Below are 19,338 nucleotides of genomic sequence, written 5' to 3' on the forward strand. Positions count from 1 at the left end.
GAGTGGCCTCTTTGGGCGCAAACTGGTGGCGCAAGCAAGTGAATTTCTAGGCCATTGACTCTATCTACATTATCACATCCCCATCCCCTGCAGCGGGTAGTCAAAACTGCCCAACGCATTACCGGCACCCGGCTACCGACCATAGAGAACATCTACCAGAAACGCTGTTTACGGAGGTCACTGACCATCATCAAAGACCCTACCCACCCCAGCCACAGTCTGTTCGCCCCCCTGCCATCTGGGAGACGCTACGGATGTATTCGCACCCGAACGACCAGATTTAGGAACAGCTTTCCCAGGGCTGTCATCCTACTGAACTCCACAAATAAACTCTAAAGCCTGCACATTTGCCAATGCACTTTATTATGTTTATGTTAATGTATTACAAGCCAAATGAATGTTGAATGTTTAAATGTCTTAATCTAAATGTACACTCTCGGGAGCCGCAAGCCTACATTTCGTTGTACTGCACTTTTGCACTAACAATGACAATAAAGTTGATTATGATTATGATTATTATGATTATGATCTCATTAGCCACTGCTCAAACTCACCCTCATCCTAGTGCAATCATACCAACTAACAACACACAAGGTGGCCACTTAGCTTTGGCACTCCACTCCATTATAGTCACCCTCTAATGATCTAACCCATCCATTCCTTACACTCATTCCATCACTCTCACTCAACCTTCTGTTCTTTCCCTCCTTGCAGGTAAAGAGAGCCCAAAAGAAGAGGGAGAGAACTGGCAGTGGCCCTCCATCATTTCAAACCTTACAACAGCAGAGGAGGTTGCTTTAGAAATATCTGGAGTCGCCGAGCAGCTAGAGGTGGGAGACGGAGAGAGGGGGACATTTCAGCAAACTGGTGACAGAATTACATATCATACAGCTACATGGCATACATCAGTCACTCATGTGGGCACTGATGGTCAGCAGCCACTGAATAGTCATCATGTGCACAATAGTACCTGTACCCATTCTTCACATGACATATCTATCTCATCTCTTTTCTCTCCCACAGGTCCATCAAGAGGCTCTCCCTCCCTCCACTGTCCAGGAGAAAGAGGAAGACGACGCCTCAGAGGAGTCTCCAGCCACTGAGGGCGCATCGTCACCAGACATAAACGCACCCAGCAGCAGCACAGATACACACACATCGGTGGGTGCCACGCGAGATAGAGTTGTGTTGTCACCTGGTGTCTCACAACTCACAAGTGAGCAAGAGCAGATGGTGGAGATGGGGACAGTGGAGGAGACTCCTCGCCGGAGGACGCAGGACACTCCAAGCTCTGCTCCGCTGCATACAGACACTGAGCCTCTGGGATCATCCAGAAAGAAGGTGATCCTGGAGGTGCAGGAAGAAGTACAGGGGCTCTGACAAGTTTTACCAGCGCGATGTCTGCAAATGTTCAGAGAATGGAGGAGTCCATCTCCAACATGAGCACCACCGTGTCGCAGGCGATGGTGACTAGGCTCCTCCATGGATAGGATGGAGCAGCAATGCGCCACTCACTGGAGCACATGGCCTCTATGGAGAATAGATGGCTATCTATGGAGAATAGATGGCAGAGGCTCATAGACCTCCTCTCTAGGAGGGATGTCAGCGTAAATGTGGGTCCTTATGGCCCCACTGATGTGCAGCAAGGTGCACGCTGCCTCTACTTCTGCTGAAGCCACAGGGCTAGAAGCACGTGGAAGAGAAGGATGACACACAAGTAGATTCACAAGGGTAGCCACTTGGATGTTTTATCCAATGTTTATGTAAAGTTTCCGTTAATGTGCCGTCAAACATAAAAGTCTTTATTTTAACCACTTTGACAGATTTGTGTGCACCTTTGTTAAGTGGCTTAGTGAGTTGCCGTGAGTGGTGAGACATAACGGTACCTCCAGCAATGGTAGTGAGTGTGAAATAAGTGGCTTGGTTATTGCAGGAATGCTTTATGGTGTTGCTGTGGGGTGGTGCCAACTTAGCGCATCATGTGGCAGCCATATGGGTGTACAGCGTCAAGTGAAGTAAATCTGGCCATGATGAGGCCATCCCTGGCCTCCCGGGCAGCAATATGCTCGGGTGCTGATGCCCTCTCTCCTGAGCAGCATCAGGTGATTGCAGAGAAGGTTGGTGCTGGTGTGCCTGGTGCTGCTGGTGTTGGGGCTCATTGTGGTCAGATTCTGAGGACCAAGGTGAGACAGTATAAATGGCATCCATGCTGATGGAATAGATGGCAGGTGAAATAGAGATGACCGAAGCAATATGTCACTGGTGAAAGAGGCTCTTCCAATGAGGTGACACTGGATGGAGACTTTACTGGAAAGACTGCAGCCTGTAGAACCTGTGCTGGGAATGCAGTGAGAAACAGCTTCTGCTAAGGAAAGTGATCATCTGTGATCATCTGTCAGTTGGGAGCTTTTATAGTACATTTGATGCTGTCAACTAATCAGCTAGAGCAATGGCCACTGAACTCCCGCATCAGGTTGACAGACATGGTTCCCAAGCAGCGTGTTTCCCGTGGCCATCCAGTTAAATTTAAAAGGTAAGGTTAAAACCACTCTTAAGGGTCTGACAACTAGCTACTAATAATTTAAGTTGGGTCACCCGCCTCTCCCGGTCGAGTCGGGTCCGCGCTGACAGATGTGCCTGGGGGAAAGGTGCATGGGAGCGGGATGACAGTGGGTTCCTGACCCGCTCCCAAAAATAACAACTTTCCCACTCGACACGCCTCCGATCACGCCTGCTGTCCCAGAAAATTCCAGCCCAAGGTTTCAAGGGAAACAATGTAAAGTTAAGTTAGGAAGTTATGATTCCTCAAGATTCCAGATAGATCATTTGGCCCATCTTAGCTCATCCGTTCAGATAAAAATGACAGCAAACTCTCATTTAACTTCTCATCCCCCATCACACTATTAGTTTCTTCAACAATTCCAGAGTTTTGCCTCCACTACCTCATCTGGAAGTCTGTTCTGTGTATTGATCAATCTTGTGAAGAAGAAATTCCTGATGGCAGTGCTAAATTTGCCTTTTACCAGCATGAGCTGTACTTTATACCATCGGCACAATTTGAAGCATATCTGAGTGAGCAGACTACCTGCAAGGGAGACAGTCGGCAAGCGACACAACGAAGGAGTGATGTCAGAATTCAAAGGTGTCAGTGGCACAAGGGAGCTGAGAGGTGAGTATTTGTGGTAATTTTTTTTTGTTCTGTTTTCAGTCTATTTCTGCTTAAGTAGTTCATAGCCTATCTAATAGAGGGAGGTGCTGATTGGTGGGTAGCTGTTGAGTGTTTCTTGTTAAGTTTATTTCTGCTAAATTACCTCTATAGTCTGGTAAATAGAAGCATGGCAGGGCAGCTCAGTCCCGTGATTAGCACATTCTGTGCCATGTGGGATATCCTGGACGCCTCTTGCGGCCTGGACGACCACGTGTGCAGGAAGGTGTCGCCAACTGCAGCAACTCGAGCTCCGAGTTTTGGATCTTGAACGGCAGCTGGAGTTGCTACAGTGCATCCGTGAGGCTGAGAAATACTTGGAAAGCACGTTTCTAGAAGTGGTCACTCCACAGCCTCAGAATGTGCAGGCAGAGAGGGAATGGGTGACCAACAGACAGAGAAGGAGGACCGGGCAGGAATCTCCAGAGTGCATCGCTCGCTAACCGGTTCACAGTTCTGGAAACTGGTGGGGGTGATGGCTCCACTGGGGAGAGCAGCCAGAGCCAAGGCCACAGCACCACGGGTGGTTCAGCTGCACAGGGGGGGAGGAAGAAGAGTGGAAGAGCAATAGTGATGGGGGATTCATTGGCTAGGGGAACAGATAGGTGTTTCTGTGGATGCAGACATGACTCCAGGATGGTAAGTTGCCTCCCTGGTGCCAGGGTCAAGGATGTCGCTGAGCGGCTGCAGGACACTCAGGGGGGGTGGTGGTGAACAGCCAGAGGTTGTTGTCCATATCGGTACCAACGACATAGGCAGAAAGAGGGATGAGGTCCTGCAGGCAGACTATAGGAAGCTAGGAAAGAGATTAAAAAGCAGGACCTCAAAGGTAGTAATCTCCGGATTTCTCCCGGTGCCACGTGCTAGTGAGTACAGGAATAGGAGGATAGAACAGATGAATGCGTGGCTGGAGAGAGAGTGCAGGAGGGAGGGCTTTAGATTCCTGAGGCATTGGGACCATTTCTGGGGAAAGTGGGACCTGTACAAGCCAGACGGGTTACACCTCAACAGAGCCGGGACCAATATTCTCGCGGGGAGGTTTGCTAGTGCTGTTGGGGAGGGTTTAAAGTAGCTTGTCAGGGGGTAGGGTACCAGCATGTAGGAGTGGAGGGGAGGAATGGGGTGCATGGAAGAGTGAGTGTGTTGGATGGTACTGGAGGGGAAGGTAGTGCTGGAGCGGAAGTAGTACCATATTAGATAGGAGCAGACTAAGAAAGACTACAAAAAATTCAAAAATGGGTTTAGAATGCATGTATGTAAACGCACAAAGTGTGGTGAATGAGGCTGGTGAGCTACAAGCACAATTAGCCGTGTGGCAATATGATGTTGTGGCAATAACGGAAACGTGGCTTAAAAACGGTGAGGACTGGGCACTTAATGTTCAAGGTGTTCAGAAAAGATAGGGACTGAAAAAAGGGAGGTGGGGTGGCAGTGCTGATTAGGGAAGACATTGTAGTGTTGGAAAGGGAGGATGTTCTTGAGGGGACAAGAATAGAATGCATTTGATTCGAGTTATTGGGGGTATTCTGCAGGCCTCCAAATAGTGAGAGGGAGATAGAGGAGCAAATCTGCAGGGAAATCGCAGAGACATGCAAGAGCTATAGAGTGGTGATATTGGGGTACTTTAATTATCCAAATATCGATTGGGTTAATGCTAGGGTAAAGGGAAAGGAGGGGGAGGAATTTCTGAAATGTGTTCAAGAGAATTTCCTTGACCAGTATGTTCTTGTACCAAATAGGAAGGAGGTATTGCTGGATCTGGTGTTGGGGAATGAGGTGGGCCAGGTCGACCAAGCGTCTGTGGGAGAATACTTGGGTACGAGTGATCATCGTATCATAAGATTTAGATTAGCAATGGAGAGGAGCAAGGAACAATCTGGAGTGGAACTTCTAAACTGGAATAGGGCTAACTCAATGGGATGCGAAAGGATCTAGCCAGGGTAAAATGGAACCAAAGACTGACAGGAAAAACTGTAACTGAACAATGGGTGATCTTTAAGGAGGAGATGTTCCAAGTACAGGCTAGGTACATTCCAACAAGAGGGAAGGGTAAGGGAACCAAAGCAAGGGCTTCTTGGATGACAAGGGAGATAGAGAAGATGATGAAACAAAAAAAAGGGTGTATGATGAATGTCAGGTGAATTCTTCAAGGGAGGACCAGACCAAATACAATAAGTTGAGAGGGGAAGTGAAGATGAAAGTAAGATTGGCAAAGAGAGAATATGAGAGTAGAATGGCAGTTAACATAAAAGGGAACCGAAAAATCTTCTACCGGCAAGTAAACAGCAAGCAGGTAGTAAGAGGCGAGCTGGGGCCTATTAGAGACAAAGAATGTGATATATGCTTAGAGGCGCAGGGCAAGGCTAGAATACTCAATGAGTACTTTGTATCGGTGTTTACTAAGGAGGTGGATGCTGACAAAATATCGGTAGAAGTGGAAAAGATAGAAGCAATGGAAGGGGTGAAAATTGATCGACAGGATGTACTAGAAAGACTGGCTATGCTTAGAGTGGATAAGTCGACTGGTCCAGATGGCTTGCACCCCAGGTTGTTAAGGGATTTGGGGGAGGAGCTAGCAGAAGGGCTTGTCATAATTTTCCAATCTCCCCTAGATGTGGGGGAGGTGCCTGAGGATTGGAAAGCGGCAAATGTGATACCATTGTTCAAGAAAGGGTGCAAAGACAATCCTAGCAACTACAGGCCAGTCAGTTTAACATCAGTGGTGGGTAAAGTTTTAGAAACAATAATCAAGAAGAAAATTAACGGGCACTTGGAGAGGTTTAAGCTAATTAAGGAGAGCCAACATGGATTTGTAAAAGGCAGATCGTGTTTGACTAATCTAATTGAATTTTTTGATGAAGTAACAGGGAGGATTGATTAAGGTAATGCAATGGATGTTGTCTACATGGATTTTAGGAAGGCGTTTGACAAAGTACCACATAGAAGGCTTATTAACAAAATTGAGGCTCATGGAATAGGTGGGTCAGTGGCAGCTTGGATAAGGAATTGGCTTAAGGACAGAAAACAGCGAGTTTGTGGTAAATGGCTGTTTTTCAGACTGGAGGATGGTAGACAGTGATGTTCCCCAAGGGTCTGCTGGAGCCACTGCTTTTTTTGATATCTATAAATGACCTGGATATTGAAATACAAAGTAGAATTTCTAAATTTGCCGATGACACCAAACTTGGGGGTGTGGCAAACTGAGGATGATACCAATCGACTGCAAGAGGACATAGAAAGGCTAGCAGAATGGGCAGACAAGTGGCAGATGGAATTTAATACAGAGAAGTGTGAGGTGATGCATTTTGGCAGAAGTTAATGGCACAGTTTTTAAAGAGTGTGCAGGGACAAAGGGACCTGGGAGTTAATGTGCATCGGTCCCTAAAGGTGGCGGGACATATTGAGAGAGTGGTTAGCAAAGCATATGGGATCTTGGGCTTCATAAATAGAGGTAGTGAGTACAAAAGTAGAGAAGTTCTCCTGAACCTTTATAAAGCGCTGGTTAGGCCACAACTGGAGTATTGCGTCCAGTTCTGGTAACCACACTTTAGGAAGGATGTGAAGGCCCTTGAGAGGATGCAGAGGAGATTTACCAGAATGGTTCCGGGGATGGGGGATCTTAGCTACAAGGACAGGTTGGAGAAGCTGGATTTGTTTTCATTAGAGCAAAGGAGGTTGAGGGGTGATTTGATAAAGGTGTACAAGATTATGACCGGTTTGGATAGGCTAGACGGGGGAAAGGCTGTTCTCACCAGTTGATGGCGCAAGGACTAGGGGACACAGATTTAAGGTTTTGGGCAAGAGATGCAGGAGGGATGTGAGGAAAAATCTTTTTACGCAGCGAGTGGTGAGGACTTGGAACTCGCTGCCGACGGAAGTGGTGGAAGTGGAGACTCTCAATGTTTTCAAGGGGAGACTGGATAGGCACTTGAGGGAAATAAACTTGCAGGGCTACAGGGATAGAGCGGGGAATGGGACTGACTGGATTGCTATACAGAGAGCCAGCACGGACCCGATGGGCCGAATGGCCACCTTTTGTGCCGTTATGACTCTATGACTCAAATTTCTGGATTTAACCTTTCAGTGCCTTATGCACCTTTGTAACATCACCTCTCAATCACCTCCTTTCAAGACTTAGGAGCCCAAATTTTCCAGTCTTTCCTCATAACTCACTCCTCTGATGCTAGCTTATTGGCCTTAACATTCTACGCTAGTCTGCCTCCAAGGCTTGAATGTCTCTCTTGTGCCTCTAATCAGAACTGGACACAGTACTCGAGGAGTGGTCGGACCAGAGCACGGTATAGGTTAAGTATAACTTCTTCCAATTTATACTGTATTGCTTGGACTAAACAGTTCAGCATTCTATTTGCTTTATTGATTGTGGCTCCACAGTTTTATACACATTTTTTTATGAGGAATGTTCAGTTTTTTTTTAAAAGAAACAACTTTATGCCAAAGCTAATGATATAAAACTACTTCAGATGAGACAGCTCATAGGCTGGTTTACTGGGGATTAAGTGCTTGGGAAACACTTTGGGCTGGATTTTGCGGGGGGTCAGCGGGCACGATTGGTGGCGGGTTGGGTGGGAAAGTTTTTTTCCCCCAGCGGGTTGGGACCCTGCTGTCAACCTGCTGCCACGCCCCTTTAGCAAATGTCGGGTCTGTCCGCACTGACCAGATCCGACACGCAGCAGGGGGGGAGGCAATTCAGGTCATTATGACCTTGTTAACAGAGGATTAAGAACAAATTTGAGCTCACCTTTAGAATTTACCTGCTCACCCATGGGATTCACGTCTTTTAAGCTGGGCGAGAGTTGAATGGCCATGGAATCATCTCATTATTTGACAGCTTGAAATGTGCTATAAAAGCTCCCATCTCACAGCTGTTCACTTTCTAAGCTCAGAAGCTGTTGCTTACTGCATTTGGAAGACAGATTGAGCTTTATGCAGGTTGCAAGTGTTTGGAGCAAACTCTCTATCCAGTGTCACCTCATTGGAACAACACCTCTCACCATTGACAGATTGCTTCTGTTATCTCAACTTCTCCTGCCATCTATTCTATCAACATGGGTACCGTTTATACTCTCTCACCTTGGTCCTCAGAATCTGACCACGATCAACTGCAACACCAGCAGAACCAGGCACACCAGCAGCACCAACAAGAAGTCCGGCAACCTTCTCCTCAACCTGTACAGGGCAGAGGGCATCAGCGCAGGGCTGGACCGCGTCGGGGGCGATACCCCCAACACAGGTTATACAGGCAGAGGATGAGCTTCCTCAAAATGACTGAGCAGCAGTGCCAAAGGAGGCTCAGGCTATCGCACATTGCTGGAGCAAGACCTGCAGCCCAGAGGAACGGGTGGACACCCCTTTCCAGTAGCTGTGAAAGTCACCAGCGCCCTCAACTTCGTCTCAGGCTCCTTCCAGGGATCTGCAGCAGACATTTGCAACATCTCGCAGTCAACCGCCCACAGATGCATCACACAGGCCACCGATGCCCTCTTTGACAAGTCTGCCAATTATATAAACGTTTCCACTGATGAAGCCAGTGTTCCTGAGCGTGCGCTCGGCTTTGCCACTCTGGCTGGCTTCCCACGTGTGCAGGGTGTCATCGACTGCACACATGTGGCCATCAGAGCACCCCATCATAACCCAGCAGTCTTTGTCAACTGCAAGGGCCTCCACTCCCTCAGTGTGAAGCTCGTCTGCAACCTTAGGAAGATCATCATACATGTGTGCGCCAAGTTCCCTGGCAGCTGCCATGACTCTTTCATCCTTCGCCAGTCCACCGTCCCTCAGCTCTTCACACCTCCAAACAGACTTACCGGCTGGCTGCTTTGAGACAAGGGCTAGCCACTGAAGATGTGGCTCATGACACCTTTGCGGAGGCCAAGAAATGAGGCTGAGGAACATTATAATCAAAGCCATATTGCCACCAGATGTGTCATAGAGCAGACAATAGGGTTGCTCAAAATGCGCTTCAGATGCCTGGACAGAGCTGGAGGAGCCCTTCAGTACGCACCAGCCAGGGTCTCCAGAATCGTCGTGGTCTACTGCGCCCTGCACAACATAGCGCAGCAGTGAGGATTAGCGCTGCATGAGGAACAAAGTGTAGAGCGCACAGCCTCTTTGGAGGAGGAGGAGCATGAGGTGGAATATGACGATGAGGAACACCTGGAGGAGCCGGCGGTCCAGATTCCACCAGTACGCGACCACATTGCTGCCCGTGAGGCCAGGGATGGCCTCATCATGGCCAGATTTACTTAACTTTATGCAGCACAGCTATGTGGCTGGCACATACGTAGCGAGGTTGGCATCACCCCACAGCAACACCATAAAGCATCCCTACAATGACCAGTCCATTCTTTTCACAGTCACCACCATTGCTGGAGCTTAAGGTAGCCCTGACCGTTCACTCTGCCACTTCCAATTGTACACACAAATTTGTCAAGGACTGCAAAGTTTTCAAAATAAATGATTTAATACAAAAGATGAATTGAATGTAAACTTTACAATAACAATTAAGAAAACACCCAAGTGACTACCCTTGTGACTCTACTTGTGTGGCATCTTTATTTTTCGTGTGTTTCTACGTGATAGTACCATGTGGCTTCAGCAGAGGTAGAGGCAGCCTCCTCACTTCCCTGCTGTGCCTGCTTAGACACCTTTGGCAGTCGTCCTCTAGATTTTGGAGCCTGTGAGGGCCCCGCCAAAGTCTGATCCTGCTGCGACTGTGCAGGAGCAGACTCGGCCATCGCTATGCGGGAAGGCATCTGGGGCTCTGACCGAGGGGTTGGCAAGGCGGGTGAAGTTTGAGCTCTTGGAGAGGAGCCCCACTTCCATGTTCCCTCCTACCATCATCCATCTCATGGGCCACCCGCACTTATCTGCTAGCAAGTAGCTGGAGAGCACCTTGCTGCACATCAGTGGGGCCATGAGGACCCACGTCTACACTGACATCCTTCCTATAAAGAACATCTATGAACCTCTGGTTTCTGTCCTCCATAGGTGCCCATCTATTTTGCATAGAGACCATGTGCTCGTGCGACTGGCACATTAGATCCTCCATGCAGATGGCCATCCTATCCATGGAGGAACCTACAGCCGTGATTGCCTGCGCCACGGTGGTGCTCATGTTGGAGAAGGAATCCTTGATTCTCTGAACACTCGCACTCACTGCACTCTCAAAACCTCTCAGAGCCTCCTGCATTTCCTCCAGGATCGCCCTCTTCCTGGATGGCCCCCGAGGCTCAGCGTCTGCATGCAGCTGAGCAGAACTAGGAGACTCCTGCGCCCTCTGACGAAGAGTCTCCACTGCTGACCCTGTCTCCACCATCTGCCCTTGCTCACGTGTGCTGTGTGAGACACCAGGTGACAACATTAGTCTATGTCGCGATGGCCCCACCGAGGTGTGTGTATCTGTGCTGGTGCTGGCTTGCCTTGTCTTGTCTCAGGCGATGCTGCGCCCTCAGAGGCTGGAGTTTCCTCTGAGGAGTGCTCTCACTCTTTCTCCTGGACAGTAGAGGGGGGCTCTTGATGGACCTGTGGAAGCATAAAGAGATCAGTTAGATAAATCATATGTAGATTGCATACAAATACCCTTATGCACATGTTAAGCATTCAATGTCTCTTGATATCAGCCCCCATGTGAGTGACTGATGAATGCCATGTATCTTTATGGAAACCGATTCTGTCACCAGGTTGTTGTGATGAGCCCCTATCTCCATCCCCCACTTCTGGCTGGTCGACGGCCCCAGTGATCTCCAGGACAGCCCCCTCCGCACTGGTGAGGATTGCTAAGGATTGAGGGCCTCCTCCCATTTTCTCCCTCTCTTATTGTGGGCTCTCTTTTCCTGCAAGAAGGGAAAGAAGAGAAGGTTGAGTGAGAGTGATGGAATGAGTGTAAGGAATGGATGGGTTGGATATTTAGAGAGAGACTATGATGGAGTGGGGTGGCAATACCGAGTGGCCTCATTGTGTGTTAGTTGGTATGTTTGCAATAGGATGAGGGTGAGTGTGAGGGGTGGTTAGTAAGATGGGGATGTGATGATGTAGATAGAGATAGAGGGATGGGTGAAGGTCGAAGGGATGTTGGTGTGAGTAAGGATGTGCAGGAGTAGGGTTGGGAAGACAGAGTGGTGGGGATGTCATAACTTTATACTCACTTCCTGATCTTATAAGATCATTGAAACGCTTGCGGCACTGCGCCCAGGTCCTCATGACCACAGACCTGTTTGTGACCTCCTCCGCTATCTGCAGCCATGCTGCCTTGGTCTCTTGCGGAGGTCTCTTGTGGCCACTGGCAGGGAAGACAACCTTCCTGCATGCTCGGACTGCCTCCACAAGCACATGGAAGGAGTTAACGCAGAATCGTGGAGCAGTCCTCTGCTTCTGTGAACTCATGTTAGAACCAAACAAGCATTCACAGTATGTTGAACAAACCCAAATGAGAAATGAAATCAAATGGGGCCGTGGCCCCTTTAAATATGCTGGCACCAAACATGTCAGCGCTGACGTCACCAGACCTGCACCATTTCATTGGGCTGGGTAATGTGCTGGGTGAGCTTAACAAGCCCCATTACGGCAAAGTATTTTCTTGCAGCGGGATGCAGACAGCAACAGGCTCGTGGCCTGCCACCAACCTCGTCCGCCACGGACCTGCTCAGGTAGGGGAAATCACGGCCTTTTACACCAAACAGCATCATTGGATCAAGGGAGAAATGCATATTTTTCACTAAATATTGTAGTTGAATGGTAATGTCCTTCAAAGCTTTTATTCCACAGTTGCCAACCGTTTCTGTTTAATTTCACTGTGATGACTCTCTTCTGATCACTATCTTTAGGTCATTACACGGGGAAACGACTTTCATCAGATATTCTGACTCGATTTCACATTGTTCTCTGGGAAAGAGCTGCCAAGAATTTTGAGGTGAGACACAAATACTAGAAGCTTCATGTGAAATCCAATCAAAAGGTATATCATGCAACCTCTATTTAGGTTACCTTTATAGGGTGGTCACCTCTATTGCAATCACTATTCTTGAAACCCTAATATTCACCGTTGAAGTCAATGTAAATTGTCATCCTTAAAACATTCTGTATTGAGCTCACTTCATTCAGCTGTTTTGTACTCCATAGGGTAGAGTTTCCACTTTGGGTGTAATCGGTGAAACGGGCACAATTTTGAAAAGTTTTTTTTCTCGCGTTTCCGCTCAAACTCATTTGCATATAGGTGAACGCAAAATCTGCCATTAACCAGCGCATTCAGGCAGCGTTTTAAAACATAATTTAAAAAAAATTTTGCTTTAAAAAATAATCCTTGATATATTTAAGAGTGGTAACTAGGTGCAGTTTGATTAATACAGCTGAAAATGGGTTTATCACAAAAAAATAGCATTTTAATCATAGCGTCAATCCACCACCTGTGAGTAACCTGATTTTAAATGAATAAAGATGACCTTTTAAAAAATATACAGAACCATTTCCTAGTTATATTGGGGTACAGTAGTCAGTTTCTTAGCAAATTAAAAACAAATTATATTCAAAAACTTTTAAAACTTGTGTCCTGGGGCCCAAAAGAACCAGCTTAATTTTTAGAGCCGCCTCAAAGGCCTACATACGAGCGCAATTAGTGGAAATTCCGAATGGTGATTTATTTATCCTAGGGGTGTGGCCAGTTTTGTGGTCGGGGCCTGCTTCTAGCGTGATTTAAAAAAAAACTAGCATAAACTTGAGTTGCGCTGAATGTAATTTGCGCTTAAAAATCCATCTTTTGCACCGATTTTGGACGAATTACACTGAAAAAACAGCGCAACTGAGCGGAAACTCAAGCTCATATATTTTACCTGTATATAAAGATCCGGATCCGGAAGTAGAATAGAGTCTTTGATTTAACTGTTGTTGTCAGATATGAAGTTGATATTCATAGCAATCGTTTTGCACAGAAAATGGTTCTGTAACAGTAGAGGGGTAATATTTCAAGGCTCCACTTCCAGCGTGGAGTCTAACAGAATGGGAACATGTGTCACAGAATTGTTCCTATTGTGCTGTAGCCCTTTGTCAGATGCGTACTCCTGCCCAGCAAAGTGTAGAATTGCTCCTTAGAAGTACTTGTAATGGTTTCCCATAAATAGAATTGATCTGCTTCATACATCACCACAAAGTTTCAGGGCAGTGTGACCTTCCTGTGTGTCATGTTTTGAAAGGTTTTATTTAGTAAATATTTTGGGGTGAGAAAATCTGCTACTGACTATTCCTTCAATTGCAATCATCTGTTATGGGATCTTCATTTTTTTTTCTCCCTCATCCAATCATCAAAAGCCAATATATTTTAATCAGAAATATCTGTCAACCTGCATTTTAGATGAAGAAAAGGAGGAGGGGTAGAGGGAGACCAGGGATCACGGGAGGTGTATGCCACCCACCAGCCATTATCCCGCCCTATAATATGCAGACCAAGGTGCCCCAATCTCCAGCTGATCCAGTATCAGTGCGCGTGGAGGATGCAGTTAAGCCCAGTTATCCGGAGGCAGGCCATAATAGAGTGTATGAGCCAAACAATTATTTATCACGTGAGGCTTTGAGTGGGGTACATGCTTGTAAGGCTATAATAGAAGTAACATTTACACGTGAAAGTTGGGAGTGTAAAATACTTTGCGGAACCTTTTGAGTATTAAAGAAAAGCTCTTTGACACTTCAATTCAATGAGAAGAAGGTGGTTGCAATTAGCAAACCTGGCTTGGGATGGTGTGACTGAGTCCTCTTACCTTGGTTTACCTGGTCAGGGCATTAAACTTCTTCCAGCAATGAGTGGTCATCTTTAAGTCCTTTCTGCTTCACTGTACCTGGGTGGTTCCTTTGGCTAGTCTCTTCCTACCCCCTGTCTCAAACAGGGTATTCCCCTTTATCCTGATTTGTTTCAGCACAACCTTGATTGCAAGCTCTGGAAAAATGCAGATCTCTTAGCCTTTAGTCAGGCTGGGACTTGTAGTGAGTGGGAAGAACTTTCTTTTAACACCAAATATTTCCTCTGATTTTGAAGGTGCAGAATTATACAGAGGCTCTCCAATGGTACAGTTATTCTTTAAGTTTTTATTCTGCTGGACAGCTAGATCAGAATCTGGCTAGACTGCAGAGAAACAGGGCATCTTGCTACCTGCATCTGAATCAGCAGGAAAAGGTAATATCTCTCATGGTTACAAAATATATATATATATATATACTTGAATACAAGTGGGGAAGATAATGTTTCCATGGTTATAGCAATGTATGTGTACTAGCAGATCTCCTGTAGCATTGCTCACAGTAAGTTGGAGGCTAAGCTGTTAGAAGACAGAGGGGGCTAAATTGGATAGCCCCTAAAAATGGGTGTGGGAATCGCGATGTATGATTACCTCATGCCCGTACAGTGTAATACAGGCAGCACGCCACCTTTGTGCTGCCTGCTCATTATAATGTTTGCTGTGTGCAGCCAGCGCTAACTGGGCGGTTCATTGGCTGCACACATCAGCAGGGAGCCCAATATTGTTACTTGCCATCAGTACTTAAAGCTTACCTGCACTGCTTAAAGCTAGCCTGCACCTCTTAAAGGGAAGGTACATTGCGGCTGCTGGAGGTACTGAGATCCTTGGGAATAATGTGCTGTGCAACGATCAACAATAGCTGACCATGGGAGAGAGCGTGCACCAAGGATTTCGGATGCTGCACTGGAGGTCTTGGTGAAAAGGAGGAGCGATGTCTTGTATTCATGGTGGGGGGCGGGGGGGGGTAGGCGGGCGGCCCTCCAGACACATGGTGAGAAGGCAGTGGGAACAGATAGCTGTGGAGGTGAATGCCAGGATTTTAGCCCCGAGGACCTGGATGCAGTGCCGCAAGAAGTTTAATGACCTCACATGAGCGGTCAAGGTCAGTGAATGCATCTTCAAATGCCATATCCTACCAATTGCACCACTAGCCTCAGCCACTGCTCAAATCACAACACACATATCACTCACCTACCAGCAATCTCTATCAATCAGGACTCATACCTAACATTCATATGCTGCACCTCACCCTCACACAGTTAGCACTGTTGCAAGCCTCGCACCCACATCTCACAGCTTGCACACACTGCCAGCTATTCAACCATGACAGTCACATCACCCAAACATATTGTACGACACTCTGACACACTTCCCTCTCTCTTGCAGGAGACCGTAGTGCACAACCGGAGGCAGCAGGAACTAACCAGAGGGGGAGAGATGCGCTGCAGGTTCTAAATCCCATGGAGGAAATGGTACTGCCCATTATCAGAAGGGCCTTTGCTGAGGCTGTGGTCAGTGGTGGGGCTGAATTCATTGAAGTTGGCAGTATCCTCATACTTAATCCTCCTTCTCACATCCCACTTCCCCCTCATCCCACAATCTCTTCTGACTTACAAGCTGCAGATGGTGTAAGCATGCACTTCTTACTTTCCCCTCTATCCTCACCACAACCTTACCCTTGTCCCTTTTTCCTTTCAGAAACCGAAGAACTACAACCTGGCCAGGCAATGGAGGAAGACCAAGAAGACAGTGATGATGATGACACACCATCACTTGATTTCACACTCGCAGCTGCCAGCTCAGATACTGACACTGCGCATAACTTAGAGGATAGCATAGAGGCGGGATCTGCATGTGGTGAGACACTGGGCATAATTGCGCTGCAGCCAGGAAGAGGCCAGGATAGTGCAGGTGCCAGCTCGCCAGAGGACAAGGTCGCAGACGAATTTTGCTGCAGAGGACTCAGGTGAGGACTTTGATGGGCCAGGCTACAACCAAATGCTTGGTGCTTCTGGAAGCCTGACAAAAAGCCTGGGTTCAATGCTGTTGTGTATGTACCTTTTAAGAGAATAACTGGTCTCAGACTGCAGTACCGGCAGTGACCACCCCTGTATAAAAGGCGCAAGAGAGCCTCTGTTGTTTAGATTCATTTATGCCATCCACCAGTAAAGATCGTTTTGTTTTCTCTCCTGCTAGTCCGTGTCTCAATCATTCACGGACTTAACACTGGCGACGAGTTAGAAACGAACTTACCTGCAACTCAGCAACAGCTCCGACGACGTTGTTGAAGGTCGGAGCCAGAAGAAAGAAAAAAAAAAAGAGTCCATTGAAACTCGAGGAACGGGCGTCGACCGTCAATCATCGGGTTCAAGGCTTTGCAGGAGAGACTGTCCAGAGCCAGGCTGGGTTCCTCGGTCCGTGGTTTCCCAGCTAATCGGGCTGGTGGCAGGTAGTGCTCTGATCCTTCCTGGGCTGCAACGGGGCCGGGCAGCGAGTCGGGAAGCAAGGAGAGAGAGAGAGAGAGGGTGGAGCATACAGGGTGCGGCCGGTATTTCGAAGCTGGGCAGCGTTCGGGCCTCAGGAGAGGGAGGGAAGTGTCCCAGAGGGTCCGCTCCACGACGGGAAAATAATAAAAGAAAAAGAATACGCGCAAGAAACCGTGGAAAGCAGCGCTAACAACAGCGGGGAAGAAGGAAAAGCGCGGGAGGCGCCATTTTGTTAAATCGGAGAAGAAGGCAAAGCGCGGGAGGTGCCATTTTAGATTTGCAAGATGCTGAAGACTGGCTGTATCACTGCTTTTGATAATACATTAGAGGACTGGACCACGTATGTGGAAAGAGTCGAGGTATATTTCGAGGCAAACAATATAGCGGAGGGGAAAAAGGCATCGATATTGTTAAACTTAATGGGCGCTAGAACGTACGGCCTATTGCGGGACCTGATTACTCCAGCCAAACCGAAGGCGAAGAGTTTTAACGAAATTGTTGCTGTTCTACAGGAGCACTTAAACCCTGCACCGCTGTTGATAGCAGAAAGATTTAAATTCCACAGGAGAACTCAGCACAAAGATGAGAGCAATGCTGAGTATCTTACAGAACTACGCAAGCTATCAAAGCACTGCCAGTTCGGAGCAGGACTGGCAGATACCCTACGGGACAAATTTGTCTGTGGACTCCTGAGTGAAGGAACACAGAAGAAGTTACTCGCAGAAAAAGAGCTGGCGCTAGATAAGGCTTTCAGCGTGGCAGTATTGTATGAAGCAGCAGCCAGGGGAGCTGCAGAAATTCAACAAAAACCACAGGAATACGGCACCCACGAAATGACACGGGGATTTGCAAAATGTTATCGCTGCGGCAGAACTAACCATGACCAGAAGGACTGCTGGTCCAAAGACAAAATATGCAGACAACGCGGGAAGATTGGACACATTGCACGAGTTTGTAGGTCTGGGAAGAAGACCAGCGACAACAAAAAGGCTACTAAGGAACCGTACAAGAAAGTACAAAAGATGACGGACAGTAGTTCCGAAGACCAGATGAGCGATAGTGAATCCGGAAACAGAAGACTAAGCTGTCTCAAACTTCACAATGTAATCGCAAAAGAGGATCACCGAACCATTTGGGTCACTCTCACGATAGCAGGGTCCCAAGTTAAAATGGAATTGGATACAGGATCAGCGCTAACTGTCATGAATCGACGAGACTACGAGCGGCTATTTTCACACATACCCTTGAGAGAGACATCCATCGTCTTGATGACGTATATGGGGCAAAAAGTATACCCCAGAGGAAAAATAAGGGTGCCTGTCGAATACAATGGCAAGAAAATACGGAAATTGTATCTCTACATACTGCCAAATGGTGGACCACCGTTATTGGGACGGGAATGGATCAGGAAGATAAACTTAGATTGGCATTCCATTCATGCAATGACGGTGGACGGTAAAAAAGATGAAGACGTCACTCCTGGACGATTGTCAACAATCTTAGCTAACGCCAAAGAGGTATTTCAACAAGAACTGGGCACGCTTAAAGGCGTAACCGCCTCGATAAAAATAGAAGAGAATGCAGTTCCCAAGTTTTTCAAAGCGAGACCGGTACCATATGCAATTCGCCCAGCCGTCGAGGCAGAGCTGGAGAAGGCGGGCGTGTTGTCTCAGGTCGACTGAAGCGAGTGGGCGACACCCATCGTTCCTGTCATGAAGAAAACGTTAACCAATAAGTCCGGAGAGCCAAGGAAGATGCGCATCTGTGGGGATTTCAAGGTGACGGTGAACTCTGTCCTTCGCACAGTACAATATCCTCTTCCAAGGATAGAAGACATCTTCGCCTCGCTGTCTGGAGGGAAGCGTTTTACAAAAATTGACCTAGCACAAGCATATTTGCAGATGGAGGTTGAAGAGTCCTCTAGGAAGTATCTCACGCTAAACACTCACAAAGGTCTTTACCAGTATCATCGATTGGTATTCGGAGTAGCATCGGCTCCGGCGATATGGCAAAGAGTGATGGAACAAGTCCTGCAAGGGATTCCGGGGACTCAGTGTTACTTGGACGACATCCTTGTAACAGGTGAAGATGACAGTGAACACCTTAACAACCTAGAACAGGTGCTCACTAGACTACGGGAACATGGGCTGCGAGCCAACCGCCCCAAGTGCGAATTTTTTAAGAAACAGATATCGTATTGTGGCCACGTGATTGATGAAGAGGGGTTACATAAGTTCCCTGACAAAATTGAAGCGGTTGTTAAGGCCCCAGCGCCTGAAAATGTGTCGCAGCTGAGGTCATTCCTCGGGTTGGTGAATTACTATCATAAGTTTTTGCCGAATTTGTTGACAATTCTGCACCCACTGAACGCCCTGCTACGAACGGGGGTAGCATGGAAATGGAGCGATGATTGTAAGCATGCTTTTCAGAAGAGTAAGGGCTTAATCACTTCAAAGGAAGTATTGGCTTACTACAACCCAGCACTGCCAATCTGGCTGGCGTGTGATGCGTCTCCCTACGGCATTGGGGCGGTACTGTCACATAAATTCTTTGATGGTTCGGAGAGGCCGATAGCTTTTGCGTCACGCTCGTTAACTTCTGCCGAGCGTAACTACGCCCAGATTGACAGAGAAGCCCTCAGCCTAGTGCGGGGGGTGAAGAAGTTCAATCACTATCTGCACGGTCAAAAATTTACTCTACTAACCGATCATCAACCTCTTGTCTCCATTTTCAACCCTCAGAAGGGCGTACCGATAATGACAGCACAACGGCTGCAGAGATGGTCCCTTTTTCTAGGGGCACACCAATATGACATCGAGTACAAAGGAACTAAACAGCATGGAAA

At 47.5% G+C, this 19,338-nt stretch overlaps 1 protein-coding gene across 1 annotated transcript in view; it reads left to right on the top strand.

Annotated features, from left to right (window-relative positions):
* The window catches only part of tex11 (testis expressed 11), a 300,617-nt gene that overhangs the window by 114,245 nt on the left and 167,034 nt on the right, over positions 1 to 19,338 (top strand). Inside the window, exons 14-15 of the mRNA XM_085992186.1 lie at positions 12,049 to 12,134; positions 14,247 to 14,384. Coding sequence (XP_085848312.1) covers positions 12,049 to 12,134; positions 14,247 to 14,384 — 224 coding nt within the window. The remainder of the gene's footprint in view (positions 1 to 12,048; positions 12,135 to 14,246; positions 14,385 to 19,338) is intronic.

This window comes from Somniosus microcephalus, chromosome 1 (assembly GCF_052327205.1).
Source record: "Somniosus microcephalus isolate GS21.2 chromosome 1, FLI_Smic_1.0, whole genome shotgun sequence".
In the NCBI taxonomy this organism is placed as follows: Eukaryota; Metazoa; Chordata; class Chondrichthyes; order Squaliformes; family Somniosidae; genus Somniosus; species Somniosus microcephalus.